The 18,933-nt window shown below is 31.6% G+C and overlaps 2 protein-coding genes across 2 annotated transcripts; both read left to right on the top strand.

Moving 5' to 3' along the window:
• Positions 1-493: 493 nt before the first annotated feature.
• On the top strand, positions 494-2,039 carry LOC125828454 (CRIB domain-containing protein RIC4-like; the record flags this gene model as incomplete). The annotated part of the gene is made up of 3 exons (XM_049507742.1): positions 494-629; positions 832-969; positions 1,795-2,039. Coding segments are annotated over 3 exons (519 nt in total), but the record flags the coding sequence as incomplete, so codon positions are not given.
• A 1,713-nt stretch (positions 2,040-3,752) lies between these two features.
• Positions 3,753-7,398, top strand: LOC125828573 (V-type proton ATPase subunit e1). The gene is made up of 3 exons (XM_049507881.1): positions 3,753-3,887; positions 4,849-4,896; positions 6,985-7,398. Exons 1-3 carry the CDS (start codon positions 3,790-3,792, stop codon positions 7,049-7,051), a joined length of 213 nt encoding a protein of 70 aa, XP_049363838.1. The 5' UTR covers positions 3,753-3,789; the 3' UTR covers positions 7,052-7,398.
• Positions 7,399-18,933: the final 11,535 nt, after the last annotated feature.

Genomic DNA, 18,933 nt, shown 5'->3' with positions numbered 1-18,933 from the left:
GCTTTTGGTCTAAGCAACGCTTTACCCTATGAAGTGAAACTTCATATTGATCAGAGCCTAGAATAAATATCGAAAAATAATACAACTATGTATAAACTATGTAAACCCACCCCCACCCCCCTCACAAACAAAGACTTCATGGGGGTGGAGGATTTGGTTAGTGTGCTTTGTTTATTTCATAAAATTGGACAATATTGGGGCTGAGTTGCACAGTTTAACCAACTATATATCCACTTTATTAAGTTTCTAACCCACTCCATCATTTTTCAATATTCTCTTTTTTGCTTTCTAATTTAATGCCACATTGCCACCAACCTACTTTAATATTGGGTATGTCTTACATTTCTATAACTAAAATCATTCTAACTTCTTATTTAAGCCAATTGCTTAACACATCTCATTATTATTATTATAACTCTCTTTCTATTTATATATATATCTTCTCAATATTTGTGATTTATATGCTATAATAATTCACTATTGATTTCATCTACTAATGGGAAGAAATATGAAGGAAAAATCAGTAGAGAAGTTTTTCATTTTGCCATTCTTTATAGGGTGTAGTTCTGAGTCAAGTGTTAGAGTGACCAACCAACTTGTGGAAACAAAGAATTCAACGCAAATAACAAGTATGGCTTTCTTTCCTTTTATATCTCAACCCCCTATCCCGTCAGAACTCAGTATCTTCTGCTCAAAGTTGTATGCATAGAGAATGTTATTCGAATGTGTCACATTCAGAGGCCAGAGTCAAGTATCTTTTTGTATATGTTGTTATTGTTTTTATCTTTTTGTAACATTGCTACTTTAATTTGTGTGTATGGCTTACTCAAGAAAGACAAGAAGGAGAAGAGAGCTCATCAAATGTAAAAATGAAGAGCTTTTGGGGATTTTGGGCCATGACAAGACCAAGATTTTCACAAAATGTGCAAAGATTGAAAAGGCATTTCAAAGGTTTCTCACAATTATTTGGTGAGTAATAAGCTATTGTCCATTGTATAGCTTTCTCTTTGTAAGATTTCTTGTTCTATCTATACTTCCCCACTTGTCACAAATCCATACAAAAACAAAACTAAAAAGGTCAAATACTTACATGATGATCTTGAAGTTGTTGTCCGTTTTCATTTAGACACATTAACTAAGGTTTTTACAAATAAAACACTTAATATATGACTGATATGTGCCTATTGAATATCAATTATAGTATATTTTACTTATAAGTCCACAACAACTGATGGAGATCTAGGTCGAAAGGACTAGGGCTCATATGAAACAAATTCAAGGTACAATTACGTAATATAGTTTTTACATCAAAATTAGGTGCTTTCTGCAAGACATACCAAATAAAAAGCTTCACACATTATCGCACTCAACTCCAAATGAATTGTGTCACATCAACTTGAAGCATTCAATAGACACATTTCACACATACAACTATACAATCATACATCAGATATCGTCTAATAAGATATGATCTTAGTTGAAATATCTAACTGAAAATTAGTGATTTCTTTAAAAGGTTGTCTATATATTTGACTTATCAAAAACTCTAGCTCAATAGATGATTATGATGATTGTTCACACCGTACAAAAAGATAACAATGCATACAAAATATTCCATTACATACTTAATATCTAACTCAACACTAAAAAATCATATCGCAAGCCAATAACTCATTCCCTCAACCAACATAGAACACTAGTAACAATTTTTAACACCACAAATTTTCACAATCCAATTTTATTTTATTTTTTTTGCACTTTTTATCCTTAAATTTGCCTTCTTTTTTTTTCCAGCGCGAAGAGAAGAGGTAGAGGAAGAGGAAACGGAGATAGAAATAGGATATCCAACCGATGTGAAGCATTTAACACACATAGGATGGGATGGATCAACAACAATAAATCCAATTAAAGGATGGGAAAATTTAAAACCTCCTGAAATTATTTCTTTTCCATCAATTTCTATTAAACAATTTGAACTTGCTATGGCTGCTCAAGCTGGTGAACCTATAGATGTTATTAATACCAATAATTGTGCTTGATTTTTGAAAAATATTATTTGTAATTTTCTCATGCTTCTTGTCTACTAAATTCTAAATCAATTTATATCTTTTTCTACTTTTGTTGAGGATGCAAATTAAGTGATGTTTCTTTTCTCATTTTCCATCTAATATTCGAATTTTGATTAAATTAGAATTCACATCGAAAAGTCCAGCTAAAGACCGCTCACCAACAAAAATAACCCCATAAAGGCTAACAAAAAATGACTCTATATAGAATTCGTTAATAAAAGTGACTCCGTGTAGCATAGCTTCATTAATAAAAGTGACTTTATATAGCAGAACTTCGTTAATAAAAGTGACTCGTTTGGTTTCCTTAATAAAAATAACTCCATATGGTTTCGTTAATAAAAGTGACTCCGTGTTGAACACAAAAGTAAAGTTTGATATCAAACGTGATTTCGTATAGAATTCAATAACAAAAGTGACTCCGTATAGTAATCGGTATAGCAACCACTAATAAAAGTGACTCCATATAACATTCAAACTAACAAAAAAAAAGTTTGCAAAACTTGAAAATCTTTATAATAATTAATGCAAAAAATGAAAATCAATCAAATTCTTCACCTATCTAAAAGAACATAGAAATATTTTTGTGTATATGTATATATATATATATATTTTGTAGGCACCATAGCGAGCCAAAAGTTGATTGAAAAACAAAACAATGGCTTTCTGAGATGCCTAACCCTTTTGAGGTTTTTTCTATTAGATCTTCTTATAAACTATAGTACAAACAACAATTTCCAATACATATTTTCATGATAATTACCTCAAAATAAGATTTGAGATTTTTTCAGAATGTATTGGCCAACGCTGATTGAAGAAGATCTGCTTTGTTTTTTTAGGGTTTCCACTTCCCTTTTACTTATATACACCAAAGGGGAAATTTCCAAGTGTTAATTGGGCTTCTCTAACTTGGAATTATTGGGCTTTAGTTAAAAACAGAAAATTTTGTAAATAGCGTTATTGACAAATCGAGATTTTATGTGTGTATATATATGTGTGATCAACTGTATATGTATGTATATATGTATGTGTTTTGAAAGTAGAAGTTGTTTGTATTTGTGGCGAGCTAGTTTTATCTAATGACCAACAAGTTTTATGGTTGAGTGGAGTGTTAAGTACTCCTCCATTTTTAAGCATAAATCTTAGATTCGAGTCCTCCTAAATATAGAATCGTCTTTGTTAGGGAACGTTTTACCCCTTAAGTAGCAGAAACGATGTGGGAAACCCAGAAAAAAAAACTATATTATATAATGAGGTATACAATATTGTTACACACTCAACTTAGTTTGATTGAGCCTGAAACACTACTCTACCTATTTGTGTTTTACTCGAGCTGAGGGTTTATCGGAAAAGGAACGAGAGTATAAGACGGTGTATACACTACCACCTAGCTATTTTCATATCTGGAGTGGGCCTTTTGGCCTCAAAACATGCAAAGAAAGCCAAACACAAACCCGAACTGGCCCAATATCCCAAATCAATCCAAAATTGACGACTAATCTATCTCTCGTTAGATCAAGAACAGGAAAAAATTCAACACAATTATTTTTTTCCAGATTTTGCTACAATTCAATCTCAAATTTCAAATCTCAATATCTACAGGTATTAATTTCAGCTCAAAAATCTGTTTTTTTGTTAAAATATAGTTCGAATTTAATTTTTCTACCATTTTTTTTGTTGCAGAAAACAGATTTGCTATTGCACTGTGAGATCAGGGACGAAAATGGGGTTTTTGGTCACAACGCTAATTTTTGTGGTAGTGGGTGTTATTGCGTCTCTATGTGCCAGAATATGCTGCAATAGAGGGCCTTCTACTAATCTGTATGGTCAAATTTCTTTAATTTGCCTTTGTTTGCTTCAAATTTGAATATCATTATTTGTTTAGGGTTTTTTATATTTGTTGTTGTTGTTTATGAAAAAAGATGAAATCTTTGGCATAGAAAGCTGAGTTATTAATGTTGAGTTTGATTTCTGGTATAAAACACTGGGTTATTGATAAAATGTCTGCATTACTGATGTGGTTGTTCGGTTTCGATTTCTTTTCTTTTTGTTATTGCTTTAGGTCTTGTTTGGTTTGTTTTGTAAGAAAAAAACATTTTTTGGCAATAGAACTTTGCATCAGAGCTCTGAGGGCCGGAGCTATGGTCTTTAAGTTTTTGGATTTTGAATTCTAGAAAAGATAAGCTTAATGGGTTCTGAATAAGTTAGTTATACATATCAAAACATAATTGAGCTGAATTTACTGGGTTCTGCCGAACCTGTAGGAAGAACAATAGCTCCTCCCTTGTTATGCATCTATAGAGAAAATGCGTAATCCTTTTGGGGTGGGTGGGAGGGGTGTCAGTATTGTGTTTTGTGTTATGCTTCGTTATCGCTATCAGCTATTTCTGTTCTATCGTTCTTCTAGGCACTTATATTAACTATATGTCTTTAATCCAGGCTTCTTTGTTTTCTAGTGTTTGATGCATATCCAGGTCAATGACTATTATATCTGATGGATCATGGAGATCTTGATTGATCTTTTTTCTATAAATTAAATTGACTCGTATAGTGTTTCATGATTCAGGCATTTAAGATGACGAAAGAAACAAATGTAATTGTACTTGAAAATGCAAATTGCGATTTTTGTCAGTCCGCTGTTTACTTTTGCTAATTTTGTCTTAATTACTCTACCGAGGTCTCCAGGATTCAACCCATGATGCATTAAATTCTAAGCTAGTGTCTTTCCGCTGAAATAGTTTTGGTCTCTGTTTCTAATAGCTAATTGAATTTTGTGATGCAGGTTACACTTGACATTGATCATCACGGCTACAGTATGCTGTTGGATGATGTGAGTTTGCCTCCCTCTTCTCTCTTTCTCTCTCTCTCTCTCACACACACACACAGAGAGACACAAACACGCCTGTGCGCTCCCGTACACATCTACACATGCACAAACATGTACAAAGTAAAGCAAAATAAGACATAACATGATACTATTTCCTCAAAACATGACAGCATGAGTTCATGTGTTTGACTTGAAGCCTGGTAGTAGTAAGATGTTTCCCTGACTTTGCTTTGTCATGTTTCCTGTATTTTATCATTTGATGTTCAAAGGGATTATATAATAGAGAAATTACTAATGCAAAGTGTGCGATACCTATAAGATTATCTTTTTGCTGAGGAATTTTACGATTTGCATGACTAGTTGAACATAGTGCTTATGCTATTACATCTGCTTGACTTCCTCATAAAGTATGAAATATATGCATATTTGCGTGCGTTATATCTGAACCTACTCTAAGAGGCTTAAATATTTTTCGATCAGGTCTGTTGATATATAATCTAAATTTGGAAGTGTCTTGGTTGACTTTTCTGTCAAAAAATTTCATTTGTAATGTCAACAACTATGCTTTGTGAATACTATCCTAGCCTCACAAATCCCGTAGCTAATCCTTATAATTATCTAATTTTGTCTTATAAATGAAACATAGAAATTCTTCTTTTGGGATCAATGTGATGTAGATTTGCTATATATACTCTATACTTTCGAAGTTTCACATTTTGGAGAGTAAGTAATGTGCTGGAATCTATATATAAACCTTATGCCGCTCGAACTCTTCAAAACTGTTGTCACACTTGTAATCCTCCAAAAATGCATTGCTTTTGGAAGATCCGTCAGACCGTCACGCACCCAGTGATATTTTGAAGAGTCTGAGCAACATAGATATAAACTTTGATGCTTATGTGATTGACAAGAGAGGGTAGCTCAACTAGAAGCACCCTCCACCTCCAATCTTACAGTTTGGGTTTGAGTCAACATATTACTATATCCAAAAAAAAAAACACTTCGTGCGACGTCATTATTTATCTCTCTTAATTGTCATTAGATGAATGCACTTGTAACGATTTTCAATGCTCTCTATCATGGGTTCATTATTTTTGTAATTTTCTTTTCAAGAATCATGGGGCTGTCAACTACTTTTACTTCATTCAGCTTTGCTTCTCTGTATTGGAAGATGAAACATGTTCAATTTTCATCCATTCGTCTTGGTGCTTGTCTCAAGACTTTCCCGGATGGGAATTGGGAACTACCATTCCTTCACACACACACAAACATACACAGGCTCTCTCTCTCTCTCTCTCTCCTTGTCCCCCTGCTTTATGTGCGTGAAGGAATGGTAGTTCTGCTAAGCGGAGAGTGCCAATTTTGCTAGTCTTTGATAAGCTTCTGATCCAATGATGAAATTTTATTGTTGCTATGCTTTTTTTCCTTTTTCGCGATAAGAAATGTTTTTATTCTTGACTTTCTAAAGAATATGGGGGGGTCGGGTCCTGTTCTTTTTCAATACTCCTTCCAGTTCATTTTATATGGGGGTGTTGGACTGTACACAGTGGTTAAGAAAGTAAGATTACCTTTTAGTACATACCAACAGTACCATTAGAACTTGTGGTTTTGATTATAAGAGCATGTCAGTAGCGACTAAAAAGTTTTAACGGTATAAATTTTTTCCATAGAGAACCGTCACAAGTCTTTTCACTTGGGTAGTGATTTTGAGAATCCGAAGATGCAAAAAACAAATTCTTGAATAGTAGAACGGGTTCAAATGGAGAATAATGACTATCGATTCATAAAGCTGACCCCAATTAGTTTGAGATCGAGGTGTAATAGTAATACAGTCAAGCCTCTCTCTAACAATCATCCTTTATAACAATATTTCACTATAACAACCATATTTTCTGGGGAACCGATCTTTCATGTTATGTATCAAGACAAACGATGTTATTATAGAGAAGTTTAACTTAGTAGAAGTTGTTATTGCACGTTACATGTACTGGAGTAATAGTTCTCTATATGCTATTATCGTTGTTAAATTGGGATTTAGCATTCAACAATGAGAAGAAAACTCATCGTTTCATGTTTTTTTTTCTTGGATAGGTGGGCAATTGTGTATCTTGCGCAGCTGAAACCACTCATCGTTCCAGTTTTGAGTGAAGGAGAATAAAACGCTCTCGGAAGCTCTCGTTGTGTATTTTTTTGTGGATTATTTGAGTGCAGGGAAATACTTGGAAGTCACATTTGTATCACTATTTATGTGCTTGACATTGATTTCATATTTTTTTGTATAATGTTCACAACTTATTTTCTAGTTTCACCTCATTTAGGGTGTCTTCTTTATAAGCTTGGACTACATTAAGTATCTTATTGAAGAAAACAATAAGCACACGACATTTGTCGATGAGAGTTCATATAGCCAACCTCATCTCGTTTGAGATTGAGGCGTAACTATTGTTGTATTTGTCTAAACTCTTGGCCATGAACATATTATTTCAACTTTTGTAATTTTATAGATGTGTCAATACAATAACATATTTGTTGTAACATCGAGTGTGGATAAATTTTTACCTGGTGCGATCGAAATCGCAAGAGAGAAGAAAGATGGAAAAGTAAGGAACATGAGGTCCTACTTGTTGAAACTTTCTAAAACACAAACTGTATTAATATTTTTATTGTCTGCTTACTTTAAAAGTTGAAAAGAAAACAAACCAAAACATTTTTTATTATATGGTCATATGTTCAAACTAGAGCTCCAAAAATAAAATTAAAAATGACACCAAAAAAAAAAACACTTAAATAGTTTTTTATTGATTTTCTTTGGCTAGTTTACACATGCACAAAATAAAATTGATGATTTGAGAATGAACACGTGTGGTGGATTTAGATACGGAGATTTTCCATCCATTTTAAATAATAAAAAACTTTAACAACTATACGAATCACGACCGAAGAGGATCAAATATACCTCTAAATTATTTAAAATGGGTCAGTCTTACTCGATTCGTTACATTTTTTGCTAAATAATATCCTTATTATTACGGTTTTTGCTATAAAATAAAAAAAAGAGGTCCTACAACTAGCAAAGCAGCTCCCAAAATATCATTTTTATTAAATAAGAAAAACAATTTAATTTTATCCTTGAACTATTCAAAAATATAAAATTGTTTGCCCTCCATTAAGAACTCGAGACAAGTACTCTTAATTGTCAAAGACTTAGCAAAAACTTATGAAAATTATGAGATTAAATTGGTCCTTTTCCCACGTATGATTCAAAAAACAATATAATCAATGGATTAGTATGTATTGGCTTGTTTGGATAGAAAATACGTTATCTCGAAATTAGTCAGAACTAATTTAGTTGATAATATGATAAGTGATTCAATAGTTATTTTAATTTCTTCTATGCTTATAGTAATTAGTAAAACCAAACAAGACCTTAGTTCATCTCATAAAAGGATAAATTTTGTACATTAAAAAGAAATCACGTGAATTTGCAAACATAAGCAATATTCAAGAAGCAAATTAAAAGTGGAAAATTACTGTCTAATAATGTCAACATACACACAATTTATGTCACCTTTTTTCATGTGCATGAATATTTTATATATATAGAAGAGTGAAGCCAACCAGGACGATCAAGGGTATAAAAGTAATTTTACCACTAGGTTTATAGCTCTAGAACCATCAGCTTATACTAATAGGGACATTCTAGATATTTTGCTCTACCTACGTGGCAACCTATCATCCACACATTATTCTACTATTATATAAGAGGGAGTTTATGATGGGACATTCTCCCATCATAAACTCCCTATATAATAATATAATATAATAAATCATTTTTTCTACTATATAATATATATAATATATATTTATTTTTCTACTATATAATAAAATGGAGTTTATATAATATATAATATAATATAATATATACATAAACTCCCTTTTATTATATAGTAGAAATAAATATAATATATATATATATATATATATATATATATATATATATATATAAAATATAATATAATAAATAATTTATAAATGACTTAAAATATTTAATATTTAAAAGATATATAATAAAATAGATTGACTCTCAAAATTCTATCCGGGTCACATATATTGGGACAGAAAAAATAACATATATCATTTTAAAATTACCAAAAAAGTATTATAAATAATAATAATTAACAACTTAAAACATCTGAAAGACATTTTAAAAGGGTTAATTTTATAATTTTATCCATATCACATAAATTAGGACAAAGTGACCAGCAATGTAGGTTATTTGAAAGTTACATAAAAATATTATAAATCACAATAATTAATAGCTTAAAACATTTTTTTTTTAAATGCAAATTTGGAGGACTCTTCAAAATTCATTTGTCTCACATAAATTGAGACAACAAAAATAACATATAGTGTGTCCATTTTAATTTATTTGTCTTAATTTTTTTTATATTTAAAAATTGCGTAAAAATTCTATAAATCATGATAATTGACAACATAAAATATGTTTTGAAAAAGATACAAAAAATTGCATTGATTCTTGAAGTTAATCTATCGTAAAAATACTATAAATCATGATAATTGACAAGATAAAATATTTTTAAGAAAAATACATATGAAAAATTTCGATTGATTCTTGAAATTAATCTATCGTTAAAATTTATGTATAAAATACAATAAATCGTGATAATTGACAACTTAAAATATTTATTAAAAAAACACAAAAAAAGAATTGACTAATTTTTAAAATTAATCTATCAATGTCACATAAAATGAGATAAAAGTAGTAATATGTATTATTTAATGTGAAATTATTGAAAACTACGTAAAATGTATTGTAAATCTTAACAATTAACAACATTTGCTTAACTCTTGAAATTTTATCTATGTTACATACATTGAGACACGCGGAGTAATATATATTAAATATTTACAAATTATGTAAAAATATTATAAATTACATTATTAACGACTTAAAATATTTTAAAATCATATTAAATTTAAATAACTCACTATATTTTATTTGTGTCACATACATTAGGACAAAAAATAATAGTTATTGCGCCCGTGCGTAAGGGAGTTTATGCCCAAGTATAATATATAATATTTAATGACTCTCCAAATTTCATTTGTGTCACATAAATTGAGACAACAAAAATAACATATATTGGGTCCATTTTAATTTATTTGTCTTATTTTTTTAGTTTTTTTTTATATTTACAAATTGCGTAAAAATACTATAAATCATGATAATTGACAACATAAAATATGTTTTGAAAAAGATACAAAAAATTCCACTGATTCTTGAACTTTATCTATCGTAAAAATACTATAAATCATGATAATTGACAACATAAAATATTTCAAAAATAAATACATATAAAAAAATTTGATTGATACTTGAAATTAATCTATCGTTAAAAATTATGTATAAAATACAATAAATCGTGATAATTGACAACTTAAAATATTTATTAAAAAATCAGAAAAAAATAAATTGACTGATTCATAAAATTAATCTATCAATGTCACATAAAATGAGACAAAAGTAGTAATATGTATTGTTTAATGTGAAATTATTGAAAACTACGTAAAATGTATTATAAATCTTAACAACTAACAACATTTGATTGACTCTTGAAATTTTATCTATGCTACATACAATGAGGCAAGCGGAGTAATATATATTAAGTATTTAAAAATTACGTACAACCATATTGCTTTCTGTAGGCTTCGAATTATCGTGGTCATTTTTTTAAGCTGATATAAGTTTTGTACATTTTCTATTTTTTTTAATATTATAAATTGCAATAATTAATAATTTCAAATATTTTTAAAAATATATTAAAAATTGAGTTGGTTTCGGGAATTTTATTTATACTATATAAAATGGGACAAAGGAAGCAACATTTATCATTTACAAATGACTTAAAAAGCATTTAAAATTATAATAATTACCAATTTAATGTCACGACCCGAGCCTACACCCTGGACGTGGCCGGCACTCGAAGACCATTGCTGGTCCCCAAGCGAACCCTCATCCTGGCTGACTACAAGCGGAAAAACTGATTCAAGCATACAAAGCTTAAAAACTGAAATAAAAGTTCATAAAACTTAAATACAAACTTTAAGTCCAAAGAAAACTCTGTATAATAAAATATATACAACTCGCCATAAAAAGGCAACTTTAGTCTTTAAAACATTTAATAAAATAAATGATACAAACTTCTCAACAATACTGACTATCTATGAAGCCTCTAACTGATAAAGATGGAAGTCGGGACAAGACCCACGACATCCTAACAACTGATATAACTGAAAGGTAAATGAAATCCTCCGAAAGCAAGGAGGCTCACCATAGCTAACTCGAACTCTCGGATGTATCAACGAAGCTCCTGTTGATGATCCTGAATACATGTGTCTGCATCATGAAAAGATGCAGGCCAAATGGCTCAGTACGTGGAATGTACGAGCATGTAAGAGGAATTCTAAAACATAAACATAAGCTTGAAACTTAATAGAAATGAAACATACTTACCTCTTCTCAAACTTACTCAACTCAAGGAATACTCAAGGGTACTCAAAACTACTCAAACTTACTCAACTCAGAAGTACTCAAGGATAAGATACTCAACTCCTAGATTAGATACTCAACTCAAGGATATGATATTCGACTCAAAGATATGATATTCGACTCTAGATACTCAACTTTGGATACTCAACTTTGAATACTCAACTAAATATGACTGAACTCATTTCAATATAAAGCAATTTAAAACAAGTGCAATATAGAGAAACAAACTGTTTAAAAACATATTGTCAAATCTGTGTGTATGCAAGGATACAACATAACTCTGAAATGTATATAAAAATATAATAAACTGATGTATATAAAAATACAATAACTTCTGTGGGAGTTTCTCTAACCGACAACCATCACATAAGAGCTATAGTGATGATACAGCGATCTACCTCACGCTGCCAGCGCATCCTATACCCGGCCAAAGGTATAGAACCTGAACTACTAATGGATCCACTAGTCTATGTGAAAAAGGTTCATCTAAAAAGTATGACCCTTTTCTACCCATGATGGCTACATGGTTTATGGGGGCTGTGAGTTATCTGAACTCTCCCCCATATCGGTGCTCAATACTACTCCCAAAATATACTAGCTCTTATGTTTTAAAAACATACTTCTTTCTGCTGATTTGAGATAATTAGTCAAAAACTTAGCTCAAAGGCTATATTGGAAATCTCAGTTTCCCTACTTGCTTTATTTAAAAAGCTGTTACTCTTTTCTGAAAACTAGCCCGAAGGCCCTTTGTAAATCTCAGCTTCCGTTCTTATTTAAATGTGAAAACATTTATAAACTCTTTGGGAATACATAGTCCCCATATACTTTTGAAGAAAAGGACTTCAAACTTTACTCTTTACTCTTTACTGAACTCAAAACTTAAGTCTTAAAACAAAGTTAAAACGTTTGTAAAAGACTTCTTAAAATATGGTTCATACCGAATTATGGACATGAACTACTCAATGCAAGGTTTTCAATAACCATAGATAGAACTCAAATACTTAGAACTCAAGAACTTCAATAATACTACTCATTTCAAGAATGCTCAACTCAGAGTTCATGCGGAATTATGAGCATGAACTACTCAACTCAATGACTCAAAGATACCTCTCATCTCAAGACTGTTCGACTTATAAGATTCATGCGGAATTATGGGCATGAACAATTCAACTCAAAGACTTTATAGGTAATATGTAATAGTCCCATGCTTAGAAATATAATCTCAAAGGGGATTAGGAACTCAATACTCAAGACTTAGAACTTGAAGATACTACTCCTCTCAAAGATACTCAACTTCTGGAGTTCATGCGGAATTTATGGGCATGAACGACTTGACTCGTAAGTCTACATAACATTATGAAACTCATGTATGTGACTCTTCTCATTCTCTGACTTACTTCCTCAAAACTTAGTTCAAATCGATAGTTGATCTCAAAGGATTCACAATTGAACTCAAAGGCTTTCTTGAACTCTACTCTTAACTCTCTCTTGAATTTGAATTATGAATTCAAGAGTTATGATTCATGATATGAAGGATCTCAATAACAATATAGATATTCGATAATTAGGAATAGAACTTTTAAAACAAACATGAATTCAAGAACTCAAAATCAACGTATCTCAAGAATACTCAAATCTAGGGAAAGTATCCTATATTACTCTTTTTCTGATTTGAAAGTAGATGTAGGGCGTGAGGATGAACTAGTCCAACACTATGATAGCCTTACATACCTAGAAGAACAAGATTCTTGAAGAATCTTGAAGAATCTTTAATAATCTTAAAGAAGAACCTGATTAGAAGCCTTGAAACCCTAGCTTGAAGGTAAACAATCAAGAAGACCTTTCTTGAGATTCTCGAGTTAGTTTCTTAAAATCTCTATAGCCAAAAATTATGATTTTCATGAGTGAAGATGAAAATCTGACTGTTTTGAGCCTTTTATTAGTCAATAATTTCATTTATGGTTTCTTGGAGGTAAAAAGACAAAAATGACTCTTTTAAATATTTTCCCGTCGGCTAATTCGTAACAGCACTGTATAAGTTACTAAAATAGTCATAACTTTTTACTCATATATTGGATTGACGTGAAACTGGTGGGTTTGGAAAGTAGATTCAATTACCTTTAATTGGATAGGCTATGGCTCACGTAACTCTTAATATTCTAAGAGATATGGTCGTTTAAAGTTGACCTAAGCAGAATCTTATTTCAAAACTTAATAAACTTCAAGAACTCATCAAGAACTTAAATCCATAAATTTCAAGAACGAAATTACGCTGAATAAATCATGATTGGCGTGTGGGTGAAAGAACCCAGCACTATGGAAGCTTACATACCTCTTAGGGATTAAACCCATGGCGAAAATCCGCAACAAGATGCAAGAATCTCGACGAACGCTTTCATCCTTTCTCTTTTCTCCTCTTTTCTCTTCTTCTTGAACTCTCAACTAAAACCCTAGGTGTATTTTAGAATTATAAAACTGAACCTAATCAGATTAGACCCCTAAAATATTACTAAAAATGAATTAAATCTGTTTTGGTAAGGAAAAGACCAAACTACCCCTCTAAAACCCGGTTTTGACTTTCCTTAACTGGACAGCCTAACTTCAAAAGGTCATAGCTCACTCATCCGACCTCGAAACTTATCAAACTCGGCGGCGTTGGAAAGATAATTCAAAGATGTTTCTTATGGTAACTGGTAGAACGCCTAAATCATCCTGAGCTAGGAGTTATGGTCGTTTGAAGTCAACCCAAAACTCATACTTAACTTGTAAAATTTCAGATTTTGCTATTTCCAATTTAATTCTTTTTGAAACTCAAGGTGCTACATCTAGTGACCTTAACACTAAAGAAATTTTAAACTCCTTGGTAAAATCTCACTCACTACGAAGAACGGTTCGAGTCTTAGTTCAAAAATTTTCTGGGGTGTTACATTTAAAATATTTAAAAGCTATATAATAAAATAGGTTCACTCTCAGAATTCTATCAGGCTCACATATATTGGGACAGAAAAAATAACACATATCATTAAAGTTACCAAGTTCAAAAAAAAAAAAACACATATCATTTTAAAATTACCAAAAAAGTATTATAAATAATAATAATTAACAACTTAAAATATCTGAAACACATTTTAAAAGGGTTAATTTTGTAATTTTATCCATATCACATAAATTATGACAAAGTGACCGGTATTGTTGGTTATTTGAAAGTTATATAAAAATATTATAAATCACAATAATTAATAACTTAAAACATTTTTTTTAAAAAAATTAAAATTTGGATGACTCTCCAAATTTTATTTGTTTCACATAAATTAAGACAACAAAAATAACATATATTGGGTTCATTTTAATTTATTCGTCTTTTTTTTTTTTTGGGTTTTTTATATTTAAAAAATGCGTAAAAATACTATAAATCATGATAATTGACAACATAAAATATGTTTCGAAAAAAATACAAAAAATTTCACTCATTCTTTAAGTGAATCTATTGTAAAAATACTATAAATCATGATAATTGACAACATAAAATATTTCAAAATATTGTATGTGGGTAGTCTTATTGTGCCTTGAATAGCGTCAAAGAAAAGACAGGTTTGTGATTAAAAAAACTTATTCTTTTATTCATGCAAACAATCGCTTCAAAAACTCTGTTATTAGCCCCAAAACATACCATTTATACTATTGGGCCCGTGCATAGCACGGGCAACATTATCTAATAATTATAATAATTCGCCTAAGGTGTCAATGTGTCATGTACACTTCTTTAGAAACTTGTTATACATTTAGAAGGGAAAAGGGAAAATTATACCTCTGAACTATCGTAAATGGTATGCAGATACCTTATGTCATATTTTTGGGATATTCCTGCCATCTAAAAACTAGAGCATATATACCCTTGATACTTTCAATATTATCTCGAGAATCAGGGAGCTAATGAGAAGCTGTGCTTGCAAGTAAGCTTCAGTCAAGCATCAGAGAATCAGCTACTGTTGTCGGGCGAGATTCTATCTTTTCCTTGTAGTCCACCTTTACTAGTTTCATTTCCGTATGATAGTCACCCCTTTCTCACGTAGAAATAAACTTTTTTAGGTCTTGCTCTACTAAAGTAGTCTGCCTAACCTTCGGTTCCCCCTTGGCCTGCCTTTCGAATGAAACAGTTATGAAATATCCAGGCCGGATCTTGGGTCCAACAGCTGAATCGATTACAAGTCTCAATGCGATGCTGCTATCCGTTCAACGATCCCAGAGGGCTCCGTAGAGCAGGAGAATGCTCAGGTTCGTCTACGCGTGATTTCTCATTTGGTTCCTAAAACGTGAGGTGTGCCTTCTCTTGATCACTTCACCCTTGTTAGAGAACTTTGAGAAAGGCCGGAATTCTTGGGCTTCTCTTGAGAAGATAAATAAGATCAGATGTTCGTCGCCCAGAGATATTTGTTCAAATCCAATTTGTGAAGACAGAGTCAATTCAACAAATCTAAGGAAGCAGGCACAATGGCAACAATCTATCTCTCTGGGGATGCGAAGAATATTTGAAACGACTTTCAAACCATCACACGGATTCCGACCCAACTACCGTAAGAACAAAGTATGTTGGGAAGGCCAGGGAAGATGGATTGGATCGAGAGGCGATGTTTATGCCTCTTCTTTCTCGATAGGATTCCCATCATTTTCAGTCTACGGCGAAGGAGACAAGGGCGATGAGGCTTTTCTGGATTCAACCCATCTTTTCTGGGCCTTGAATATTAAGCCCAATCTGGGGGCTTCCCTTTCATTACTTCTTTCACGACGAGAGAACAATCACTGTACTGGCAATTCAAGATGAACTTCTTTCATGCCAACAATAATAGTACTAAACTTTCAAGACAACCCTCACACGAGGGCCAAAAAGAAGGCTTTCGTTAAGAGTTTTCCGACCTGAAATGATGCGTAAAGTGTCCTTCTTGCTCGGTGTGATCGCGTTTAAAAACCAAATAGACTGTTTATGAGGTATGCGACTTGGACGACGAAAGAGGGCTAGGGCGTGACTGTAAGGAAAGGAGCTCTAAGTTGTCCCGCTGGATCTATCCAAATTCAAAGTCCATCAAAGACTCTCCTACATGAAAGGATCTGAGTCCATCCAAATGATATTAAGCAAAATCCTATTCCGGAAAGAATGGCAAAGTAAGAGATTGTTGTCTGCTCAGAGATTTCATATCTCTCCTGTTTTTCCATACTTTCTGCATTCAGTTCTACCTATTCGCTTCGCTAACTCGAAGCGCCTCGCTAACGGACATACACATGTTATAATCTTATCCACAGATTCGATATTTATTAAATATCAAATCGACAGATAAATTGCGCCATGTGTCCCTATTTAGTCTTCCGTTAGAGTGAGTCACATGAGACACAGTAAATGCATATTTTTACATCAATTATCTCATATAATCAATTGTGGAATCTATTAGTAAAAGACACCACTTTTGTCTAATTGATTTCCTTAAAAAAAAACTTTCAAAAACTGCTCCTGATAAAATGGGAGAAATATAAATCTTTTTTTATAACTTCCTTTGATAAATATCATAAAGGAATGAAAAAAAGAATGATACAAAAAAAAAAATCTAATGAAAAGAACCAAACTAGAAAGTATTCATATTTGTTCCATAGAAAAAGTTGACAAAGAAAAAAAATGAAAAGAAATTAGAAAGGTCTAAATTCAACATGGAAATTGGTAATAACAAATGAAAAAAAGAAGATAAATATACTCTGAACTATTGTAAATAATATGCATATATCTTCTGTCATACTTTTGGGACATTGGTGCTTCTGCCGTCCAGCATATATATCTTTTATACCAACGGACATGCACGTGTCATAATCTTATCCACAGACCTGATATTTATTAGATATCGGATCGACGGATAAGATTGCATCATGTGTTCCTATTTAGTCTTCCGTTAGAGTAAAGGGCATATGTGCTCTAGTTTTTTAACGGCAGGGGCACCAATATCCCAAAAGTATGACGGAGGGTATTTGGATACCATTTACGATAGTTCACAGATATATTGTCCTTTTTCCCATAAAAAATTATCCTATCAAAATTATGCTTTAAAATATTTTTTGCATCGATAGTCATTATCACTCTAATAAAAGTTTTTCTTATGTACATAGAATATAATTTAGAAGTTTATTTGCCCTATTCTACACTTTTTTATTTTAGGATGAAAGAGAACTCGATCGTACCCCCTTAATTGAATATGACTTAGATGCCTCGGTTCTATTAAGACTTGGAAATTGAATTCTATTTCGTAAGAGCATTTAAGCCTCATAAGATGATAAATTTAAAATATTCGTAACATAAATTTAGAATATAAAGAAGTAAATAGACAAATAAAATAATAAAATTCAACTGTATATATTACTTTACAATTTAATAATATGACCTACTTTTATTCATATGACTGTGATCATCATTTATTGGTAACAACTAACAAGTTGTATTTATAATATCTAATTGCCAACTAGACGACTCTGCGATAACTTATCTACTAACTAGAAAGTCTTTATGTGTATATATATGTTGCATAAATATATAGGCCTAATTCATCGGTAGTCTCTTAAAGTTGATATCAATTTTCATTTCGATATTTTAACTAAGTTTTGTTTATTTTAGACATCTTATGTCATATTACACCATGTCATTTAACATTTTTTTAACAATCAATCAAATATATAAGATATGTAGAACATACTCGTCGATAACATGTCGAAGTGGCAAATTAAATAAAAACACGTGGTATGTATATTAAAAATAATTTTTAAAAAAATGATATTTTAGTAGAAAGAAGAAGTAGCCAATGACTAAATGACATGTGGAATTTTTATACACAATTTTTTTAAAAATAAAATAACCCAACCCGGCCTAGTCATCTTCTCCACCCCACCCACCTAGTTCGTCTTCTCAGCTCTTCCCCCACCACCCAACGTCTTCTCCACCTCTATCCACCCTAACCCCAACCCCTTCCCCACCCACATTGTCTTCTCCACCCCTCTCCCACCCCATCCATCGTCTTTTTCAAGATTTGTGATTGAAGTGGAAAAAGTGCTAAGAAAGTTTAGAAGTGACTAGTCATGTTGGGCACTGTCCTAAGAAATTATTTCGTAAAATGTTTCCTTAGGATTAAACAAACATTCCTCTATCTTAAATAGAGGATAGATGAATCAGCAAATTAATTACTCCCTCCGTCTCATTTTATATGTCACCTTTTTACTTTGCACTTGCATTAAGAAATGATGTAACTTTACCCGTCTATCATTATTTAATGTTTTCTTAAGTCAACTTTATAAATAAATGATGAATACATTTTCAAGATTAATTAACTACTCTATCAAGGGTATAATAGTCAAAATATGATAATTTATGCATAAATTTTATAAAATAACAAGTACTCCCTCCGTCCCTATTTAGTTGTCCACTTTAGAAATGACATACA

The sequence above is a fragment of the Solanum verrucosum genome, unplaced genomic scaffold (assembly GCF_900185275.1).
Source record: "Solanum verrucosum unplaced genomic scaffold, falcon-dt-bn FXZP01000273.1, whole genome shotgun sequence".
In the NCBI taxonomy this organism is placed as follows: Eukaryota; Viridiplantae; Streptophyta; class Magnoliopsida; order Solanales; family Solanaceae; genus Solanum; species Solanum verrucosum.
Note: the sequence above shows the minus strand (reverse complement) of the source record. Positions and strands in the feature narration are given on the sequence as shown.